The following is a 20,231-nucleotide window of genomic DNA, read 5'->3' as shown; positions in this document are numbered from 1 at the left end:
GGCAAGCAGACTTGGTGCATGCAGAGACTCATGAGCTCTCATTGCACAGCAGACACATGTGATTCAGTGGGTTAATCCGCAGATCTCATCTGAATTGTTTTTTTTTTTTTTAAATTTCCTTTGGTGCATTCTCAGCCTGCAGCAAGACGTAGACATCTCCTTTGTCCCTGGGGTGATAAAAGCAGCCTGCATCACTTGGTTGTAGTTGATCATTATCATGTCTTCACGTTAGGTTTTCTCTGTTGTCAGCCCGGTGTGAGCAGTGCAACTTCATGTCTGGTGTGCAGATCCACACATGCCTGTAAACACTCCTCCTGGAAGTTAATTACCCCTTCTAAGTGGAGGTCAGTGGTTCTTAAGATGGGTCAGTGTCACTGCTGATGGATGGCCATGGACAGCTTCTACTTCTTTGATTAATCACGTGATCATTAACCATAGAAAATGCCAGTTCATTTACCTGGAAACGCACGGTTTCCGCTTGAAATATTATCAATGACAGTGGTTTTTACAGTTACATAATTGAATTAGTTTGTGGACCATTGTTAAGAAATGTAACACCCCTAAGGACAAAGTGTAACAGGCCTACTTATAACATTATAACAGGCCTTACACAGAAAAATAACTGACAATACTTACAGATCAAAAAATGGAAAACGAAAGTAAGCTGCAATTCATCTGAATAAAAATTCTGCTGTGTCGGCATTGGGTTTCACCTCAAACAAACACGACAAACACCCATCTTGTTTACCTTAGTTACACTAAGCAGTCGGGTCATTTCAAAACTGGACTGCCAACCAAAAAAAAAAAGGCTGACTGAATTACATCAACTCTAATTTTAAACTGTAAATAGTCAAAAAAGCGTGCAAGTCTGAAATCATTACTTATCTGAAAGCATGAGGATCTGCACATGCATGAGCATTTTAACTTATGAAATGTGACACATCAGAGAACAGAAACACAGGGAGAAAGGACCAGTGTTACGCAGGAAAACAATCAGTCTAGTGTCAAGTTGTTTTATGCAAGAGACGATGCATTTAATAAACTTCTCAAAACTTAAAAAAAAAATTACATCGATCAGATATTGAACTCCTCGGTCCACCATTAAAAAGTGAATTAAAGGACATATTTCGTGTCCAGCAGCAAAAACTTTTAAAGGGAATGATATTTGCACGTTCAGAGGTTATGGATTTTTTTCAACGAGGGAGGAGAAGCAGATGTGCATTAAACAATTTTAATTTTAAACACGGTAACTGAACTTTTTTGTGGAAAAGCTATATCAGTACCAAACCTATTATTCAAAGCAGGGGGACCTTTCTTTTTTTTTTTTTTTTTATCAGGTCCGTGTCACATCGCAAGAATCACAGCTACAGAAGTTCTTATTTTCTGCCCATAATGGGCTGTTAGATTATAACACATCAAAACCTATTAAATAACCCCTTTGTTTCACTGCCTGCCTTTTCAGAATCACCCATAAAGCTATGTGAACCAAGCAATAAAAGCCTTCTACCTTATTCTATTCCTTTCTATTGTATTCTATTCTTAAACTACTTTAATTACATACATTTATTTCTTTTTCCTGTTTCCTTTTTTTTTTTTTTTTTTTTTAAAGGTCTAACATTTTGGTATTAAAACGCCACCTGCTGACCGAACGGCGACATTGCTCCACGCGCGCCCACGCGGACTGGAGCGCGCACGCTACGCACACTCTGACGTCCCCCTTTACCCAAACAAGGAAGAAGCGAGCCCCGCCCCCCCCTCGCCCCCCTCCCCTGAGTTAGCATCATGGATGGGAACATGGTGCGCTAAAATTCAGATATAATTCCGAACCGCGCCTATAACTCGCCGAGCGCGGCTTCCGGGGACACGCCGGCACGAATTAACAGCCGACCGGCGGATGAAAAGAGGTGAGGCGGATAATAAGTAGACGGCGCTGGGAGGGAGTAACAGACGGGATGCTCCAGGGAGGCGGAGGGCGGACAGTAGATCATATCTTCATGAAACAGAGAACATCTCCGTTGTTATTAGCTTTATCTGTCATTCTCAGCATCGACTGTATGGAGACCTTGTCATTTCTGGTCTCTTTGACCGTTTCTCTGCAGTATCGCAGTGTCAATATAGAGGCGCGAGCTGTGTCTGTCGGTGGTTTGCATTATTATACATTATTTTTTTTTAGGGGCGTCTACTGTGGTTGAAGATAGACTCAGCCTTTCTGACCACACAATATTTGCTGAAAAATATGTTTGGAGGATTCAGGGACCGGTTTCAAAATCATTAGCGTGATGTGGGGGCACGACTGTGGCGATCCTGTGTAATGTTGTCAGGGCTGAGACAACGAATCGATTAATTGATTGAAAAAAAAAAAATCAATCACCAACTATTTTGATACTTGATTAGTCGTTTCAGTCTTTTTGTCCGGCAAAAAACGGCAAACATTTGTTTCAGCATCACGTTTGTGAGAATTGGCTGCTTTTCTTTGTCTTATGTGACAGTGAGAATTTTACGCTTTGTCTGACAAAAAGACAAAATTAAATTAAATTAAACAGAAAAAGCCATTTGAAGATGTTCAAGAAAATTGCGATGGGCTCTTTTCACCATTCTCTGACATGACAAACGGTTAATTCATTTATCAAGAAAATAATCTGCAGATTATTTGATAATGAAAATAATTGTGATTAATAATCGTTTTTAAAAAAAAATGTTTTATTAGTATTTTATTTTAAAATATTTACAAAAAATAATTTTTGGGTTGAGGTTACAAAGCTCTAGAAACATATCTGATAATGTTATGCCAAAATAAATACTGCAAGTTTTATTCATCTGAGGTGAGGTCATTTGTGCTCATCGCGGTGGAAACACACTTGGAAACAGTGTGGTGTTAAGGAATAAACCGGGAAAGCTACCGAGGAAGAGTGTCTAAAGTGTCGAGAATGTGTTTTTAAAATGTCTGCATCCTCAACAAGCATCAGTATTAATGTACCACTGGCAAATTCCACTGGTGGTGTTTGCATGAAATGAAAAATATCGTCATCAGTTTTGGATGACATCTGCAAAAATAAATAAATAAATGAATAAATCAAATTTTAAATTATACTGTCCCATATTTGAATTCTAGCATTCTCCTAGATTTCACGATCGGTTTGCTCTAGTCTGTTTTCCCAGGGTAAGATGTATCTTTGTGTTTGTACCTCAATATGACAAATGCATTGCTGATGTACACTGTTCATTTGTGATGGAGGAGGTGGTGAAGTGTCCTGTCTACGACCTGAAGATGAGGCGTCTGTCCCGAAAGAAAGCCCTGAGCCTGGTGAAGGAGCTGGATGCCTTCCCCAAAGTGTCGGACAGCTATGTGGAGACCTCGGCATCAGGAGGAACAGGTGGGACATCCCCCTGGAAAAAAAGACAAAAATAATAATGATAAAATTAATTTAAAATAAAGATTAGAGTAACCCTATTTACTCTTCTGCCTCATCCACAGTGTCACTGATAGCTTTCGGTGCCATGGCACTTCTGGCTATCCTAGAGTTCTTTGTTTATCAGGACACGTGGATGAAATATGAATATGCCGTTGACAAGGATTTTTCCAGGTAAGTTTACATTCAGTTATTGAATGTTAATATTTACATAATGAACATTTCCTAAATGAATTGTGTGACTTCCTACTGATTTTGGTGCATGCTGCATTGCCTATAGAATGGAAGAGGATACTGTTGTGGAACTGACCAACTCTCAATCTTCTTTTTCACTATTTACAGTAAATTGAGAATAAACATTGACATCACAGTTGCCATGAAATGCCAGCGTGAGTTTCTACGCCTCGCTTTCTTTCACGTAGACAAGGCGGTCGTAGACGTGCACTGCCGATGCATATGCAGAATGTATCGGCAAATTTAGTAAGTCATCGCCTGTGATTACAGATGTCGGAGCAGATATTCTGGACCTGGCTGAGACCATGATCACATCCAGCGGCCTCCAGTACGAGCCTGTGAGTGAAGCATGTCTCAAATAGTCTCGTCACCTTTAATTCTGCGTCTGAACACAAGTACCCTTTTCTACGGTTTATTAAAGAACCACCGCTTTTGTAATTAGACAGTTTTGCAGCGCACATTAGCGTCAATGCATCTGTATAGGTTTTTCTTCACAGCTTTTAGATATTTCACTGCTGCGTTTTTTTTTTTTTTTTTTCTTTTCTATCTGTACGTTTGATCAGGTTATTTTTGAACTGACTCCACAACAGAGACTGTGGCAAAGGTAAGCTTTCATGAAATCACTCAGGATGTACCTGAGTAACAGTGTCAGAAAAAAAATTGTACTATCTAAAATGATGTTATTTAAATTGGAGGCTATGAAAGATCTTCAGTGAAGTGAAAGTGAAATGTTGTGGCTAGTTGGTGCACTCAGTTTCTTGTATGATATGAAACCTGTCATGCTAAACTAACCTCTCCTTGGCCAACAGCTGTTTTCAGTTTCTATTCTTTTGCGATTAAATTGATTGAATCTTCCATTTTTAAATGTCACGTTAAAAGGATTGAAAAAGTATGATTACTTACTGTGATAAGACCTGAATAAACACTGAAAAAGATGTTTTGTATTTGTGGCCATAGAAAGTTTTGACTTTACATTTTAAAACTATGTCGAACAACTGGAAAAGGTAATTAGAGGTCAGGTCCATCCAGTTACTTTCCTCTCTCAGCTATTGTTTCTCAAGTAATTTCTCAAACAGGCAGGTGTTGACGACAGTCAAGACATCTTGCATAACTACATTCCAGATGTAGTGTCTATGCACTGAGGAGTATTTTTTAGCATGTGACAGTTTATCAACCTGTTCTTTGTCCTCCAGGACGTTGCTTCTCATACAGGGCAGGCTCAGGGAGGAACATGCGCTTCAGGAAGTCCTTTACAAAACTCTCCTTAAAGGAGCTCCCACTGCCCTGCCTCCACGGTCTGTGTCATATGTGCAAACATACAATTTTACAAAAATCAGATAAAATGACAGTCACATAATTAAGCCCTGTCCTTCTGAGCACAGAATAAAGTTACGTTGGATGTCTGTGGATATTATGCAGCCTGTTACCGATACTGCTAATGAACTATTAAGGAATATGATTAGATGCTTAATAATTGTGTGTGTGTGTGTGTGTGTGTGTGTGTGTAGCGAGGACACCTCTACGGAGCCACTCAATGCTTGCAGGATACATGGGCACGTCTATGTCAACAAGGTGGCAGGAAACCTGCACATCACGGTGGGAAAGTAAGCAACTGCTTGAATCGTCTGAAAAGTTGCTGGCCGATACAGCTAGAGATGGTTCAGACTACAGTGAATTCCTCACCATCGACCGACTGTAGCATTTGTGTCAGTACTTCATAGAGCTGTTTTTGACACCAGTATTTTGTCTTTTTTTCAGGCCGATTCACCATCCTCAGGGCCATGCCCATATTGCGGCCTTTGTGAGCCACGAGAGTGAGTTAAAGATGTTTTCCTTTGGCTCGTTTTACGGTATAACTCTTTTATAATCTGCACATATTGAGCAGGCAGCATTATTTTGACTCTCCTGCCAAGGGTACAGCTAAAAAAAAAAATAAAAAATAGTATTTGTTCAGTGGAATATTACATACATTTTTCTCAGGGCATTTCATGTCCAGAGTATAAAATATATTAAATGTGCGAGTCACATTTACAAAAACAGATGTTTACATAGATATCCTTAGATGTCCCAAACAGTGCTATCGCAGTGCAGTACAACCCCCCCCCCCTCGCTTTCACTTAGAGCACTTTGAGCGCTTCGTCGTGGGTTTGATTGAACCCGAGCGTCCTCTCATCTTTGTGTCACAGCGTACAACTTCTCCCATCGAATAGACCATTTATCTTTCGGGGAGGAGATACCCGGCATCATCAATCCTCTGGACGGCACAGAGAAAATCACCTATAACAGTAAGTTACTGCCGTTCCTAGGGTGAGGAGCGGGGAGAATAAAACACACGATGAAGCCGTTTCCCACCTGAGAACATTCAAATAGAGTTTTCTGCAGGATTAATGTAAGTGTCAGGACATTTATCGAATCATTTGTTGACCTGTCCTTTGCTCACTTTGGATGATTATGCTAAGTAGGTTTTATAGGGAGTTACAAGAGTTTTCTTGCACCTAAAGTACTATGAAGGATTTGATAGAACTATAACATTTAATTGCATTTTATTCAGCTCCAGTTTCCATATTTTAACTCCTTGAAATTATTTTAAACACACCAAATATTTAAAAATCTTCACAGTTCCTTGGTTTGTGATTCTACCCCAGACAACCAGATGTTCCAGTACTTCGTCACCGTGGTGCCCACCAGACTGAACACACGCAAGATATCCGCAGACACGCACCAGTTTTCTGTGACTGAGCGAGTGAGTAACAAGTGAATCGAAAAGAACTTAAACACTGAACCCAACTTTGTGACAAAAAAATGTGTAGCGAGTAGAGGGCGACCCGGAGAGAATGAAGGGTGTCGGGGAAACCTGGGGGGGAGGACTAAAAAAACCATACTGTCTGTTGCCAAGGAGCGGGTGATAAACCACGCAGCGGGCAGTCACGGTGTTTCCGGCATCTTTGTGAAGTACGACACCAGCTCCCTGATGGTGACGGTCAGTGAGCAGCATATGCCACTGTGGCAGTTCCTGGTGCGACTGTGTGGCATTATCGGGGGTATATTCTCCACCACAGGTAGGCCCGCTTTAACCCGCAGTGGCATCTTATTCATTTGCGTTGGTGGACAATGCAGATAATCTCCATCCGCAGGAAATGTAATGTACGTGGGGCATTTACGAAGCTTATTTGCAGCACTCGTTTCTGGTCTTTTAAATTTAAGAGAAAAAGCTACAAAATATGCTGCATAAAAGATTTATTTTACCAAGTAAAACGAATTTTGTCCATGAATTCATCCATTTATCGCTGTGTTTTGCCTCTCTCTCTTTAAAAGGCATGCTCCATGGGCTTGTCGGCTTCTGCTTTGATGTTATCTGCTGTCGCTTCAAAGTGGGAGTCTATAGGCCCAGAGAGGTGAATCTATACCATTGTCCTGCCAAACAATTCTGCTCTCAGTATTACTGCGAGCAGCGTCGGAGTAACTTGCTGCTGCTGTCTGTATTAAATCAGTCTGAACTTTAAACAATGCTCTGAAATAAATAAATCGTGGCACTAACAGATTTACCTGTGCCAAATTTGTTACAGGATGTGCAGCTACACAACCAGATGAACAATCTGAACAATCACCAGATCCCTCTGTTGGCTGACAATGTTCCTCGGGAGTAGCCGTTTTTTCTCTGACCAGGGTCTCGGCCGTCATCTAACTGCTGATTCTGCTTCCTGCGTAGTTTACTGAGGAGGAGGTGACCTGACAAACTGTATGAAGCAATGAACTTTCTCATCCCAGAAGTACAAATGACTCGACTTAGACCAACAGAGGCTCTCTCGTTATTTATTGTTGTTCAGTTTGTGAGGAATTGTGTTTGTTATTTGCCAACGTTACCATGTCATGAAATTGCGTTTTTTTTTTCTTCCCCCCATTGAATAAGCTAAAGCTGTCTGTGCTGGTAACTTGAATAATTGTAAAATTCACATCATTATTGCACTTTAGGAAAATGTGTTCCCTGTGACTGCAGTAATACATGTTTTTTTTTTTTTTTTTTTAATACATGTATTTCCATTTTGTGGTGGCACTTGTTTAGAAATGTTGTAGGCTTTCTGTTCTGTTCTGATTTATTGTAGCAGCACAAAATATAAATTAAATGTTAAATAAATGTAACTATTCCAGTGTATTTTTGTTTCAAAGCATTGTGTGGAAAACGTTTTTTCTGCAAAAGTTGAAAAAAAACGTTAATGGTCTTGAAAGAGCTGGATCTCTAAGATGTGAAACATCAGGTTTTAAGAGGACGATTGCGCTGGCAGGCAGCAAAATACTAATTATGAAATCGCTTAGCCAGAAAAGATTGCGGTCGTATAAGTGTTCTCAATTCCAGTTTAAATTAAAAATATGCTTTGATATACTCCCACCCATTTTCAGAAGATCTCTGCTTGCAGGCACAGCATATTGTGTTTTTATACAACTACATCCATTATTTTATTTTTTTTAAAAGACAGAAATCCAGTATTTAAGGAGGAACAGGTCTTGCTCATAACTGCTGTTTTAACTGTAGCAAGTGAGCATATTGGTAAGTGCTTACCAGTAGTTTGAAGAGCTTGAGAATGAAGACAAAAGAATTTGAACCCTAAACTCAAAGAAAATGACCTAATACCAAATGCTCAACATTTTCTCCTAAACGCAGCTGAATCGCACACCTGAATGAAGTGTTGCCACAGCAGGGAATAAAAGGCGGTCAAACATTTTGCAAATGACACCAGGGGATGACGACGCGCCGTCGATGATGTGTTGCCGTTTGTTACACGCAGTAACTGTAGCGCCCGCCTGGGGTTTCCCGTACCAACGGTGCTCGGCATACGGTCTCGCGTGCAGCAGAGACAGCACTTCGATGTCAGAGGGAAACGCAGACGATCAGAACTCAATGACAACGAAAACCGTTACAACAGCTGACCAAACCACTTCATCGTACAGGCCTCGTGCAACTGCAGACATTTCCGTTCATTGTCCCCCTCTGAAATTAAGGACGGTTACCATGGTTACACCACAGACATGGGCTTTGCATAAACATTTATTTAGTTTTGTCCCTTTTTCTCCCATAAAGGCTCATAACTTATGTATTTGTATTCTGTCAAGAGTCAAACCTTGCAACATATACAATACTGTACAGTTTTCTTGTTTGTTTAGTAAAAATCAGACTTGCCTGTCACACTTCACACTTTTGGTAAACTCTGTGGGAAGCTCTGTGGTAGAATGTGAAGACACTCACCAAGCAAAAATCAAGAGTCAAATACAGTTCTTTGTAGTCTATAAGAATAATATGCAAGTTAAACTATTTACAGATCTTTCAAACTGGGGTCAAAGGTATAATACCAGGAAGGCCTTAACCAAGTCCTCCGTTTATAATCTAGCACTCTTGTGATTTAGGTCCAGACTTACATGTAGGTCACAGTTTGTCTTGCTTCAAAATAGCAGTCCATCTCTCCATCAATTAAAGTATGTCGTCCCTCAAGGCTCCATACTTGTAACACTACTTTTCTCTATGTACTTTTGTTTGGTGTATTCTTGCTTTTTGCTTCTATGCAGAAGACACTCAACTTTATATAGCAATCAGTAATAATGACTGCTCCATGCTTTGTCCTGTTTACCAGCTGTCAAAAGCTGGTTGACCCAGAACTTTCTTTTCTTACACATAGATGAAGCTGAAATGGGAAAAACTCCATCTTACAACAGAATTTTAAACAAGCTTTGTAACTTTGACGGCTCTCATGTATTAGCATTACATTCGAGTCACAGTGGTAGCCATAATTTTCCTTACAATTACCCGATAAATAATAATTAACCTTCTGGGTTTTCAAATATTCCCAACACTACTATTCTGAAGGTATTTCCTGAAACTTCAAAGACTCTTCTATCCATCTGGATGAAAACAATACTGTCCAACGTAAAATAAAAAGGCTTTTTGACCCATCTCCCAAGCTGCGATTTTGGTAAACAGATTAAAAATCTTTTTCATACTTCAGCTAATGGAATATATTTTTCCTCCACAAGGCTAGAAGAGTCTGAGAACTGTGGAAATACCTTCGGTACAGCATTAATTGTTGTTTAATGATCTGGGTTGTTAAAACATCTCCGGGTGATTATTTTCTAGAAAAACAGGTAGATAAAAAGATGATAACAAAAAGCCATTCCTTAGAATTCTGTCGTAAGCTTTGCCATTTTGGATTATTATCACTATATCATATTATAGATTACAATCCCAATGTTGTATTTGGCATTTCTTACTTGATGTTAATTTGTAATTTTCCCACCTACAGGATGGCTCCTATTTCACCGCCAGCTGTCTGAGCTGCCTCTCTCTCTGTAAGTTTTTCCCTCATCTGCTAAGGTTTTGGGAGATTCTGTCCTCTTAGAAACCTTGGGCTTGGTCGGGAACTGTTGGGAAACATTGTACAATGTATCATACTGGGCTATACAAATAAACTTGACTCTGATGTACACTTATTTATATATAATACACTGCCAAGGTCTACCACACACAGTATATCAGACTAGCCTTTGACGCAAGTATAAAGATGTAAAAGTAGTAAACTTAGTTTCAGTACAAACTGCTGTACAAACAGGCAAAAAGTGGATGAGCATTCAAACAAACAAGGTTTATGTTCAAAGACATACTGACATTATCATTTGTGATAGTAAATAAGTGAGAACCTCAACAGCAGGAGAGATGGCAGATCTGTATGATTTGGTATCTCTAATGATACAGGTCAGATTTGAACTTTAATACTAGTCTCAATAGTCTGGGGATTAGCCTGAGACCGGTAACCACCAGTCAGTTTGTGTGTGTAATCTTAAAAAGGCAGTAGATACACGTAATGCAAGACATACAGATATCCAAGTCACCTGCATAGTAAAGAGAGGAATTGGATATCCCCACAGTAAAAAACAGAGAACCACAATGATCTTGTAGAAATTGTCCTCCACTGAAGCACTGCCATATTTCAAGTATGGAAAAAAAAAAATATATATCATCACAAGGCAAGGCAATGTACCTAGATTCAAGAGGATGGAAACGATGATGTGGAAAAGATAGTGGAAGTCACACAAAAGGCTTATTGTTGCATATATAATTGGCCACGTTGAGAAGAAAACGGTAGGTTCAAAAACAAATGACAACACTTTTTTTGGACGGGGTTTGGTGACTGAACAGTGCAGGTGCTGCTGACAGATTTCCAAACTAAACAAATAATTCATGGCTAGTAGACCTCTTCCCTCCTCCTGAGTGCTTCACTCAACCGCAGCCCCCACATGTAGAGAGCCCTGCTAATCCACACTAAAGGAGGATTTGGAGTGTCCTTAGTGGATGGTCGGACCCTCGGATGTTTTGTCCCGCTGATCGCTCAAGGCGAGGGCTGCTGTCTCTGGCCTGAGGCCGTGAGGAAGACTCAGTTGGTTAAGGTGCTGGACGCGCGGAAGTAGGAAAGGAACTTGAAACAGAGGCTAACCACAAAGTACCAGATGTTTCGGGCCATCTGGGAGCGGGCGATGAACACCCTCCAGATGAAAATGACCAGCAGAGTGTTGAAGGTGTAGCGGATGTTCCTTAGTCTGGGAAATTAGGAAAGGAAAAGGAGCAATGAGATAGAAAATAATGTCAGGGTTTTAAAAACACAGAGATAATGATAAAACATTAAAATTAGCATGAATTCTACATGTACGTCTTTACAATAAAGCTTAAGTATGTACATGTGATTACACACAACAGCTTATGAATATAGTAAGATTGTGCTTTCAGTACATTGGTATTTTCTTCAGGAAGAAAATATGAAAATATGATAGAAATGAATACAATCCTTCCCTTTCATTAAGGGGAGTTTTAAAAATAACTTTAAAAGCTTAAAGCTGTAATTTTTCCCTTTACTTATATGCAGTATCACCATTATCAGTGCTTTGTCAATTCCATCAGATTAGAGAGGTTGAGGGGAAGTAAAAACACATTCTCTTGTGTTTTTTTCTATCAAAATGACTTTTATGCAAACTAGTCTATCTTCCGTTTTAGAAAAAAAAGGATAATGCATAAAAAAAACAAAGAAAACAATTCAATGTTGCATTAAAATGACAAAAAAAGCCAATGTTTTTAAAGTCATGTAAGGGTCACGTAGAAGTAGAAGAGACAGTTAGGGAAAATTTCTGCTCAACTAAATTCCTGAAAATAACCAACATTATTTGATGTCTGACGGTGTGATCAGAACCCCTGCCACAAAGCAGAAATTCCTGTTATTTATTCACTTACTACAGCCAAAGCAATCCGATTGACCACTCAGGTGGGACTCTGGTGATTACTTACTTCCTCAGATGCTGCCTGGCAGCGGGAATGTCCGACATGTCTTCGTTCAGGACGTACTTCTTGGTGCCGATGCAGTAGTTCTCAATGTACTCGGGCCAGTTGAGCTGGCGCACGTCGAAGTTGAACGTCTGCAAGATGTTGCGGGCAGAGTGAAAAAAGAAGCCCTCCTTTACTTCAGTAAGACTAGCCATACAATACTATAAAAGTACTCCGTTAGAGGTAAAAGTCCTGCATTCGAAATTTTTGTCAATAAGGAGCCAAATTTAACGTGTATGTTACTGGGTAGCTGAATCTATAGCAGTTGATCATATTTTTACAGACGTGGCAGCATAATCCTACCTTCCTGTCATCAGGTGTTAGCTGGCTCATCAGCATGTTCATGTTCTCAGAGTTCCACTCCCAGTCCTGGCTGCTGAAATACTCCAGCAGGCTGATGGCCTTGTGCAGACGATTAAAGATGCGCATCATCCTACAAGCGAGAGAGGGGGTCAGAGGTTGCCACACAGCTGAACTTTTCCCCAGATTTCAAGTACAGACAGACATCTGCGGGGCTTACTGCGGTTTCTGCCCAGAGAGACGCAGGAAGAGGTCGTAGATGAGGGCGGGGAACTTGTGGCTGACCAGGATCCAGTACTGGTTGATCAGGTAGTTGGAGGTGATGTTGGCGTTGGGCCTGCGGAAAGCCTGCTCCAAGGGGTTCCTCTTGAAGGACGACATCACATGGTGCTCTGCAAAAGATGAATGGTCGAGATGACGGGTTAGTCACAAAAGCTTGTCTGGTGTTTTCCGATACGACGGTGAAAAGAAAACGGACGTCTAGTTTAAAAAGATTTCTGATACGTACAAGCCTTGCTCTAGCCCCGGTGTGTGCCTCTCATGTATTACATTCGTGTCACAGAATTGAGCATCCAATTTTTCCAAAAATTAACCACCTGGTCCTGTTCTGAAGGTGTTTGCAGAATCCTTAAAGACTCTTCTAACCATCTGAATGGAAAAAACGGGGGATATCAGGCGGAAAGCAGCAACACAAACCACTTCCCCCACTGGGCAGCATAACCGCCCCCCTCCCCATCCGCCCCCGCCTCCTCCTCCTCCCCCCTCCCTCCATCCAGCAGCAGCCATCCGCAGATACAGAGAGCACCCCATGTGACTGCACATTACATCACACAAAGCACGCGAACTAGGCCTCGCACCGTCTGTTTCCATGGCAACGGCTATGTGGTGGTTTGCAGGGGCCGAGATGACCAGATCCGAGGTGACAGCCAGCTGTGGCCCGGCTTCTTGCAGCCTGGTCGGGAGGACCGCGCTGACCTTGAGCTGCCCTCAGAGGTCCAGGAAAGTGGCGATTTAAACAAAATAAAAAATAAAAATAAAAATAAAAATAAAAAAAGGGGCTAGAGTACCCACAATCCTTTGCCAGTTGCAGGGAACTAGGTCTTCCTTTACTCGTCATTTTAATTTCATATTCAGGGAAAAACAAAAAACTCATCATCCTCTCTGTTGTTTCCAGTGTCCTCTGATCCTCTGGTTTTAGATTAGCTCCATTCCTAGCTCTCATTTGGGCACTCAGATTAGAGTCCACAGTTCCTCTTTCGTAACAGTGAGTTGCAGCGATGAGACCTAATCCCGCTAGGGAGCCATCTGGTAGCAATTTCCCACATAAAGGGAGCGTGTCTGCTAATCTGAGAGGAAAGAGAGGGTCCCCGGTCGTCGTGCCAGCCTGACATCCACCGCCCTTCTAATCCCTCCGTATGTGATGACCGCTGGGAGGGAAACAATGCGAGTTTTCCCAGCTCTTCGTGTGTAATTTCATCGCTCGGATCCTGACCTCAAAATAAGAACAGTTATGACAAAACCAAGGCCCCGATCTCTCGCACCAAATAGTATCAACTCCACCTCAATATTTTTGGATACTACAACTATTTCGATTATAGATCATTTTTTTTATGCCACAATGCCAAATATTTTCTGGTTTAAGCGTCCCATATGTGCAGATTTGCTGCTTTTCCTCATCATTTATACAGCAATTTGAATGTCTTTGAGTTTTTAGACTGTTGGTCAAGCAAAGCAAGCAACCTGAAGATGCATCCATGGGCTCTGGGAAATTTTCTTGGGAATTTTCCACTAGTTTCTGACATTTTTATAGACCAAAATATCAGTCTGTCAATTGAGAAAATAATCAGCAGATTAATCAGTAATGAAAATAATCATTACTTTCAGCCCGACGTACAGTGTATGTAATGCCACGACTGTCAGATGTGTGTCGCCACAATATGCCCTGTAAACTCTCTCAGATGGAGTTTGCAGTTTGAGGAAATCAGTTTATTGACAGTCTTCCTATTTAAACAATACTTTTTTAAATATAAAACTATATTGCTAATGAGTATAATCTTGCCAGTTGGGTAATAAAACCCATTTTAAAACTGTTTGACTTTTTTTTTGCATTGAAATATTGCTCTTTTAAATGAAAAGATTGATTTTTTATGCAAACTTGTGCCTAACTTGACTTGTAAAGAGTCAACAGAAACCTTTAAAAGAAAGCAATCCAGTGTTGCATTAAAATGGCAAAGAGCTAATCTGATTAATTTGAATAAAAAGTGTGGGTTATGTAGAAATACAAAAAAAATATTGTGTTACTGTGGGTGTTGTTGTTTCTAGGTCTGGAGACCCAATAGAAAATAAAGTATTAAAAAAAAAAAGAAATAGCAGAGATGGTTGAAGTGTTTGATGGTGCTTAAAAAACTGGCACCGCAAAGAAATCAGTTATCTTCTAAAAAAAAAAAATTGGCCACGTTTGGAGGATGTATCACAACTTGATTTGATGGACAACATCTTGCTTTTGAAAAGTTAAATATGATGATCCCCCCCTCCTCCACACTGAAAACCTGTTTTGCCTCAGTTTTCAGAAACACGGTTAACAACGCGCGCAGAGCCTCACTGTCCCACCAATTCCCTGCAAGTGTTTACATCCCTCCTCTGTCTCTGTCCAGCAGGTGGCAGACCCTCTCCACAAGAGCCCCCTCCCCCTCCGCGGACGGCCCCCGGGAGCCTGCGCCTGCACCGACCGGTTTTCTGTTGCCCCCGAGCGAGACAACAAACGAAGCAATGCACCTACCGATCTCTCCCCAGTGGAACGGGTTGATGCCGCCGGTCGTGCAGTTGTACACCAGAGCCGTTTTAGGTCTGCAGGGGGGGAGGGGAGAAGAAGGTCATAATGACGCTGATAAAAAAATAAAATACACATTAGTCTACATTTTCTGGGAACACTGCACTGGACGGGTAGACTGTATAGGTTATGAAACAAAGGGCAATACAGGGCTGATCATTAATTCAAACTGTGCAAACAGGAAAGTCCTCAGTCAGTTCCACTGAGTCAACATATGTGGGCTTTAAAAGAGCGCTGTGCGAATAGGCTGAGAAACCTGAGGGATAACTTACACTGACCTTTGAACACGCTTTTATTTTGTTCAGTTTTTGTTTTCCTTATTATTACATTGGTGAGATACGATGTGTGTCCTCCCAACATTTGGTAGGACGGATTGTCATTCCTGTACCCAACCCAATGTTTGAGTCATTTCCTTGTGGTCTGTCTCAGCATCTGCAGCATTGTCTTGTTTTACATTAATATGGGAGTGGTCAGGGCAACGGTCTGTCTCCGGGGTCAGATGGAAAAACTGACCCGGTCAAGTCCGTAAAACTGAGTAAGATGTTCTTGGCGCAGAGGCAAGGAAAACTTTTCCAGGGAGAACTTTTGTCATGATGTAGACATATTGGATGTGGTGGGATTTCACACATTTTGACCCACTCCTCCTCACCAAAGTCGATTTTAACTGGCTGAACTCCTTTCATCTGTTAAGGTCAGCAGAAATCTTCTTTTTCTCCACCTAATCTCTCTATTGTAGCTTTTGTTTTAGTCGATGGTTCTGTGTGACCAAGTTCTTCCTCAGCTCCTCTGCTGGAACCTGCTGTTAAACTTTGCCCAAGTAAATTAAAGTGCAGTAACTATTACCTATTACTGTGCATTTAAATCCAGACAGTCTTTTAAAAAAAAGTGCCGCATCTGCACTTACATAGCACTTTTCAAGTCTTATCGACAACTCAAAGCGCCTTACACTGCTCCCCACATTCTCTCTCTCACACACACACACACACACACACACACACACACACACACACACACACACACACACACACACACACACACACACACACACACACACGCACTCTTGGCACAGCCATCAGGGGCCATTTGGGGTTCGGTGTCTTGCCCGAGGACAATTCAACGTGCGGACTGGAGGAGTCGGGGATCGAACCCGACCCGCTATGCCTCCTGAGCCACTTTCAAGCAGCACAGCGCTATGTTTACTAGAACACACTGACTAATTACAGGTTTCTGCTGTTCAGCAGAAATTCTGCCTTTGAAACATGGTAAAAAAAAACATTCTCCTCTTCTATCAGGAAAAAAATATATTTTGAACTTTATCTGTGGGTTTTTTTACTGTGGTCTAGTGGGATGCGATTGAAACTAACACACATCCCTGCAACTGAACACTGCACAGTGTAAATACAACATTCAGCACAACATAAATTGCATCACTACTTGCAGGATTTCTTTATAAATAAGATGATTCTGTTCTACAGTCTTATTCTTTTTAGGATCCCTAAACTGATAGAGGGTTTTCAGGAAAAGGTTAATAATGCTGTTAAAGGCGCACTCCACTGATTTTACAGGTCGGAGTCTGTTAACTCAGCACGGGACGTACTACACAAGCTTGAGAGCAGTTGTATAACGACTTCTGTGACTCTGCAGGAGCTTTTTCAAGTCTGAGAAAATGACTCACGTTGCCCGAGTAAACTGGGGCCGAACGGTGACAATCACACGTTTTTCAGCAGGGGGGGCCTGCTTCACGAAAACCTGCTGCGTGGAGCCTGAGAGGTGTGAGCTTTTTAGCGGGCGGGGAGGGTCAAACAAAAACCCGCCCAAAAGCCGGGATATCTCAACGTCGTCTGCTTCGATTTTTCTTTTTTAAATTCTCTTTTAAATCCGTCTCTCGCAAGTCCCGCCCAAACTTTACGGAAGTGCGACAGTAAATCACTGGAGTGCCCCCTTCAATGTGTGAATAAGCAATTAGTTAATTTCCAAAACTCTTAGTAATAAACAGAATAATTCACTGATAATTTGCCTGCCTCTTTAAAATGTCTAATCTGAATAACAACTATTTTTCCCAGTAAGGATTCATCATTTGTTTATCATATCATTTTCTTTTAAGGATACATACGCAGCTTTAGACCTTTCGGGCCAAAGCTCTGAGGCTTTTTTTTTACCGACCTGTGTACGGCAGTGTACCAGCCGGCAGCCAGGGTGAGGTTTATGACTACGTCCACCGGGATCAGGTCAGCCACCGCATCGTTGTTGGCTCTCATGGTGCGCAGGATGCCCTTGCCAGCCTGACACGGCAACAAAACCGTCTTAGTGAGACTTTAAAACCGGTCTACGCGTTTAAGGGCTTTGAGATTCAAGAGTAACAACTTTTTTTTTATTTTTATAACCTACAGCTATAAAGACTCCGCTCGGCCCGTTGAAGTTGTCGATCCAACCCTGAAGGAGCAAGAACAGAGAGCTGCGTTAATCCTCGGAGACTTTCAAGAAATCGAGTGATGCATCTTTGACGGCAACACGTTTGTGTTTGCGTTTGTGTTTATGTGCTGAAACAGCTGCTCGGGCTAATGTTACTTCCCGTGGTGGGAACAGGGGAGTATGTTTTGCAGCGACCGTCGACTTCAATTACACCCCATTAAAAATGGATGAGACCACTGGTTATAGACTGCTGCAGTTTGCAACATGTGTGGGATTCGGACACCCATCATGCGGCCCGGGCTGACTCTTGCGCTGAGCCTAATGATGTGCTCTGCTGGGGATGGAGTGCACAGGATGAGGAGGCCACTGAGGCCAGAGGCGTTTTTGATTCACGCGCCAGTCCGTCGACGGTTTCGTTCCGGGCTGAAGCGGGGAACGCAACCTTGAACTTGTACTTTGCACCGCGTGTGTCGGTTAAATGGGAGATGTCTAGAGACACGGAGACACAAGCCGACGCGACTCACGTGTGTGTCGTGACTGTAAAAATAAACACCACACATAAAAAACACAAACGTATAAATAAGCTGCCCCCATCCCCCTTCCCCCTCACAGCGCCTGCTGGCGTGAGCTGCCAAGGCGACTGCGTGGCCAAGTGTAAGCGAGGCCTTTTGAAGAGTCGCTGCCAGGCCGAGATTACAGCTGAAGGTTGAGCACAGAGCCAGGAACTGCCGTCAGTAGTCCCAGTGCGCAAACACAAGGGCTTACATTTCCTGACACCAGACAAACAAGGACTTTCCTGTTTCTCCCGGTATTTGATTTTTGCAGCGTCATCTCTGCAAAACAATTCCCCTACGTTTTAGTTCTTTAGATAACATTTTACAGGCAATTCATTGAAAATATAATGATCACATTAAATCAATAATTAAATTCAATTTATAAACATATACAAGCAGAGAAAGGGGGCAAATCCTCACATTTGAGAAGCTGGAACGAGTAAATGTTCGGCATTTTTGCCTGATAAAAGACCTAATCGATTCTCAAAATCATTTTTTTTTTTTTTTTTTTAGTTATTTTTAGTTATTTTTGAGTTTTTTTTTGTTTGTTTTTTTAGCCTAATCAGCTATCAGGTGGGCTGTGGGCTACAACTTGAGCCCTGTTTTTTTTTTTTTAGCCTATACTTACAGTTTGGCATCATTAACAGTAAGCTGAATTAGCTTTTTGCAATTCCTGTTTGCACATGCGTGGGTACATTGCAGACAAATTTCACATTTCTAAGCAGACTTATGGACCTTTTATTTGGAGTGGACATCAGAGATAATAATAATATCCTCAAAGAGTAGGTTTAGAGTAATGCAATCTAAAATATCATGACTGCACACTTAGCTTTGACTGAGCTATGGCTCTGAGATGTAAGATTTTTGACACAAATCGCAGTCTCTGTGCTACTTTAAATCCACATTCAAGTTGAAAAGGTGGCCGATATTTGTCTATATATACATGTCCCACATGTAGTAACTGCAAAGTGGGACTTTAATCCTCAACTCAGTAAAATGCAAATGTTGAGGATGTTAGGACGCCTGCAGCAGCTGGACCGAAAGCTGCTTAATCGTGGAAGCAGTGCTCAACCTTCAGTCCCATTGCAGGGTGGCCTTCGCTTGAACTTCTCCGGACTCTCCAGCGTCCCACTTTTACTGTGACATTCAGTCTGCCAGTGCGCCTCCGCCCTCGAGGTCGTAATTCTGCCCTCTTCACCACCCCCTTACCTCTCCATCCCGGCGGCTGTTTGGCTGGATCAAACACGACTCGTCAGGTCCTCAGCCAAGATATTTACCAATTTGCTTTAATCCTGGGCCACTTAAGATAAAACCCACAGGGGAGTGGGTATTGACCTGCGCAGGATTACGTCGATCGATATCTTATTTCCATTCGTTTTACTGTCACAGGAGGACACACGATGAGCGGGGGATCTCGAAATCGGTTCATGAGTGTCAAACATGTGGATTAACATTTACCACAGGCGGCAGAATGAACTATAATTACTACTGTTCATATCACATTGAGGTCAGGGAAAGAGTCTCTTCTGGTGTTAATCGCCTATGATTATGATATGACACACAACAGTAGATACTCATTATATTCATTACGGCACAGTATGTCAAAGTGCGTTAGCTGTGTGAGAGAGAAAGAGGAAAATATTGGGCGGACTCACGGAGAAAGGCTCCTGCCAGCTGGCTCCCACTATAGAGGGTCTGATGATGCCGATGTTGAGCTTGTCCTGCTCCTGCTGAACCACGTACTCGGCCAGGGCTTTGGTGTAGGTGTAGGTGTTGGGCCTGTCGCCGATGAGCCGCGGCGTGATGTCTCGCACAATGCCGTCATCCATCCACCTGACGACAGAAATGCAAAAACCCAGAGAAATGAAGCCAGCGTGGCACTGAGGTACTTCATCATATTTCACGTTATACTGATTTTTAACCCATTCCTGTATTATTATCATTAATATTTATGGCATACAGGGTATCGCGTGTCAAAATTTATGCCAAGTGTTGATCCTAAGCCGACAGTCATATCAGCCTTGACCGGAAAAAGCTGTTTCAGTCTATTAGCTTCTGGTGGGCCAGACCACCCACACCAGAAAGTACTAGATACAGATATAAGTTGACTTATCATTTTTAAAATGTTTCAGGAA

General features: G+C 41.8%; 2 protein-coding genes across 7 annotated transcripts in view; one reads left to right on the top strand and one right to left on the bottom strand.

Moving 5' to 3' along the window:
- The first annotated feature begins 1,775 nt into the window (after positions 1 to 1,775).
- Positions 1,776 to 7,738, top strand: LOC120799910 (endoplasmic reticulum-Golgi intermediate compartment protein 2-like). Of its 5 annotated transcripts, none has more exons than XM_040145452.1 (13): positions 1,776 to 1,904; positions 3,239 to 3,374; positions 3,476 to 3,584; positions 3,753 to 3,799; positions 3,915 to 3,982; positions 4,208 to 4,248; positions 4,838 to 4,939; positions 5,153 to 5,248; positions 5,403 to 5,458; positions 5,831 to 5,929; positions 6,290 to 6,387; positions 6,541 to 6,703; positions 6,960 to 7,179. In XM_040145452.1, the coding sequence occupies exons 2-13, from the start codon at positions 3,269 to 3,271 to the stop codon at positions 7,145 to 7,147; spliced, it is 1,173 nt and encodes a 390-aa protein (XP_040001386.1). In that variant the 5' UTR covers positions 1,776 to 1,904; positions 3,239 to 3,268; the 3' UTR covers positions 7,148 to 7,179. The 5 variants fall into 5 exon arrangements, with proteins under 5 accessions (XP_040001386.1, XP_040001375.1, XP_040001367.1 ...); XM_040145441.1 differs by having other exon boundaries at positions 3,236 to 3,374; XM_040145433.1 differs by lacking the exon at positions 1,776 to 1,904 and adding an exon at positions 7,211 to 7,738 and having other exon boundaries at positions 3,006 to 3,374; positions 6,960 to 7,039.
- Positions 7,739 to 8,670: 932 nt separating this feature from the next.
- Positions 8,671 to 20,231, bottom strand: part of si:dkey-97m3.1 (fatty acyl-CoA reductase 1) — a 53,750-nt gene continuing 42,189 nt past the window's right edge. For both annotated transcript variants that reach the window (XM_040145403.1, XM_040145411.1), the window contains exons 5-12: positions 19,752 to 19,929; positions 17,519 to 17,563; positions 17,294 to 17,412; positions 15,080 to 15,147; positions 12,521 to 12,692; positions 12,304 to 12,433; positions 11,965 to 12,092; positions 8,671 to 11,225 (exon numbers count right to left, since the gene is read on the bottom strand). In XM_040145403.1, the coding sequence (XP_040001337.1) occupies positions 11,063 to 11,225; positions 11,965 to 12,092; positions 12,304 to 12,433; positions 12,521 to 12,692; positions 15,080 to 15,147; positions 17,294 to 17,412; positions 17,519 to 17,563; positions 19,752 to 19,929 (1,003 nt within the window). In that variant the 3' untranslated portion in view covers positions 8,671 to 11,062. The remainder of the gene's footprint in view (positions 11,226 to 11,964; positions 12,093 to 12,303; positions 12,434 to 12,520; positions 12,693 to 15,079; positions 15,148 to 17,293; positions 17,413 to 17,518; positions 17,564 to 19,751; positions 19,930 to 20,231) is intronic.

This window comes from Xiphias gladius, chromosome 2 (genome assembly GCF_016859285.1).
Source record: "Xiphias gladius isolate SHS-SW01 ecotype Sanya breed wild chromosome 2, ASM1685928v1, whole genome shotgun sequence".
Classification (NCBI taxonomy): domain Eukaryota; kingdom Metazoa; phylum Chordata; class Actinopteri; order Istiophoriformes; family Xiphiidae; genus Xiphias; species Xiphias gladius.
The sequence above is the reverse complement of the archived record's forward strand: the minus strand, read 5'-3'. Positions and strand labels throughout refer to the sequence as shown.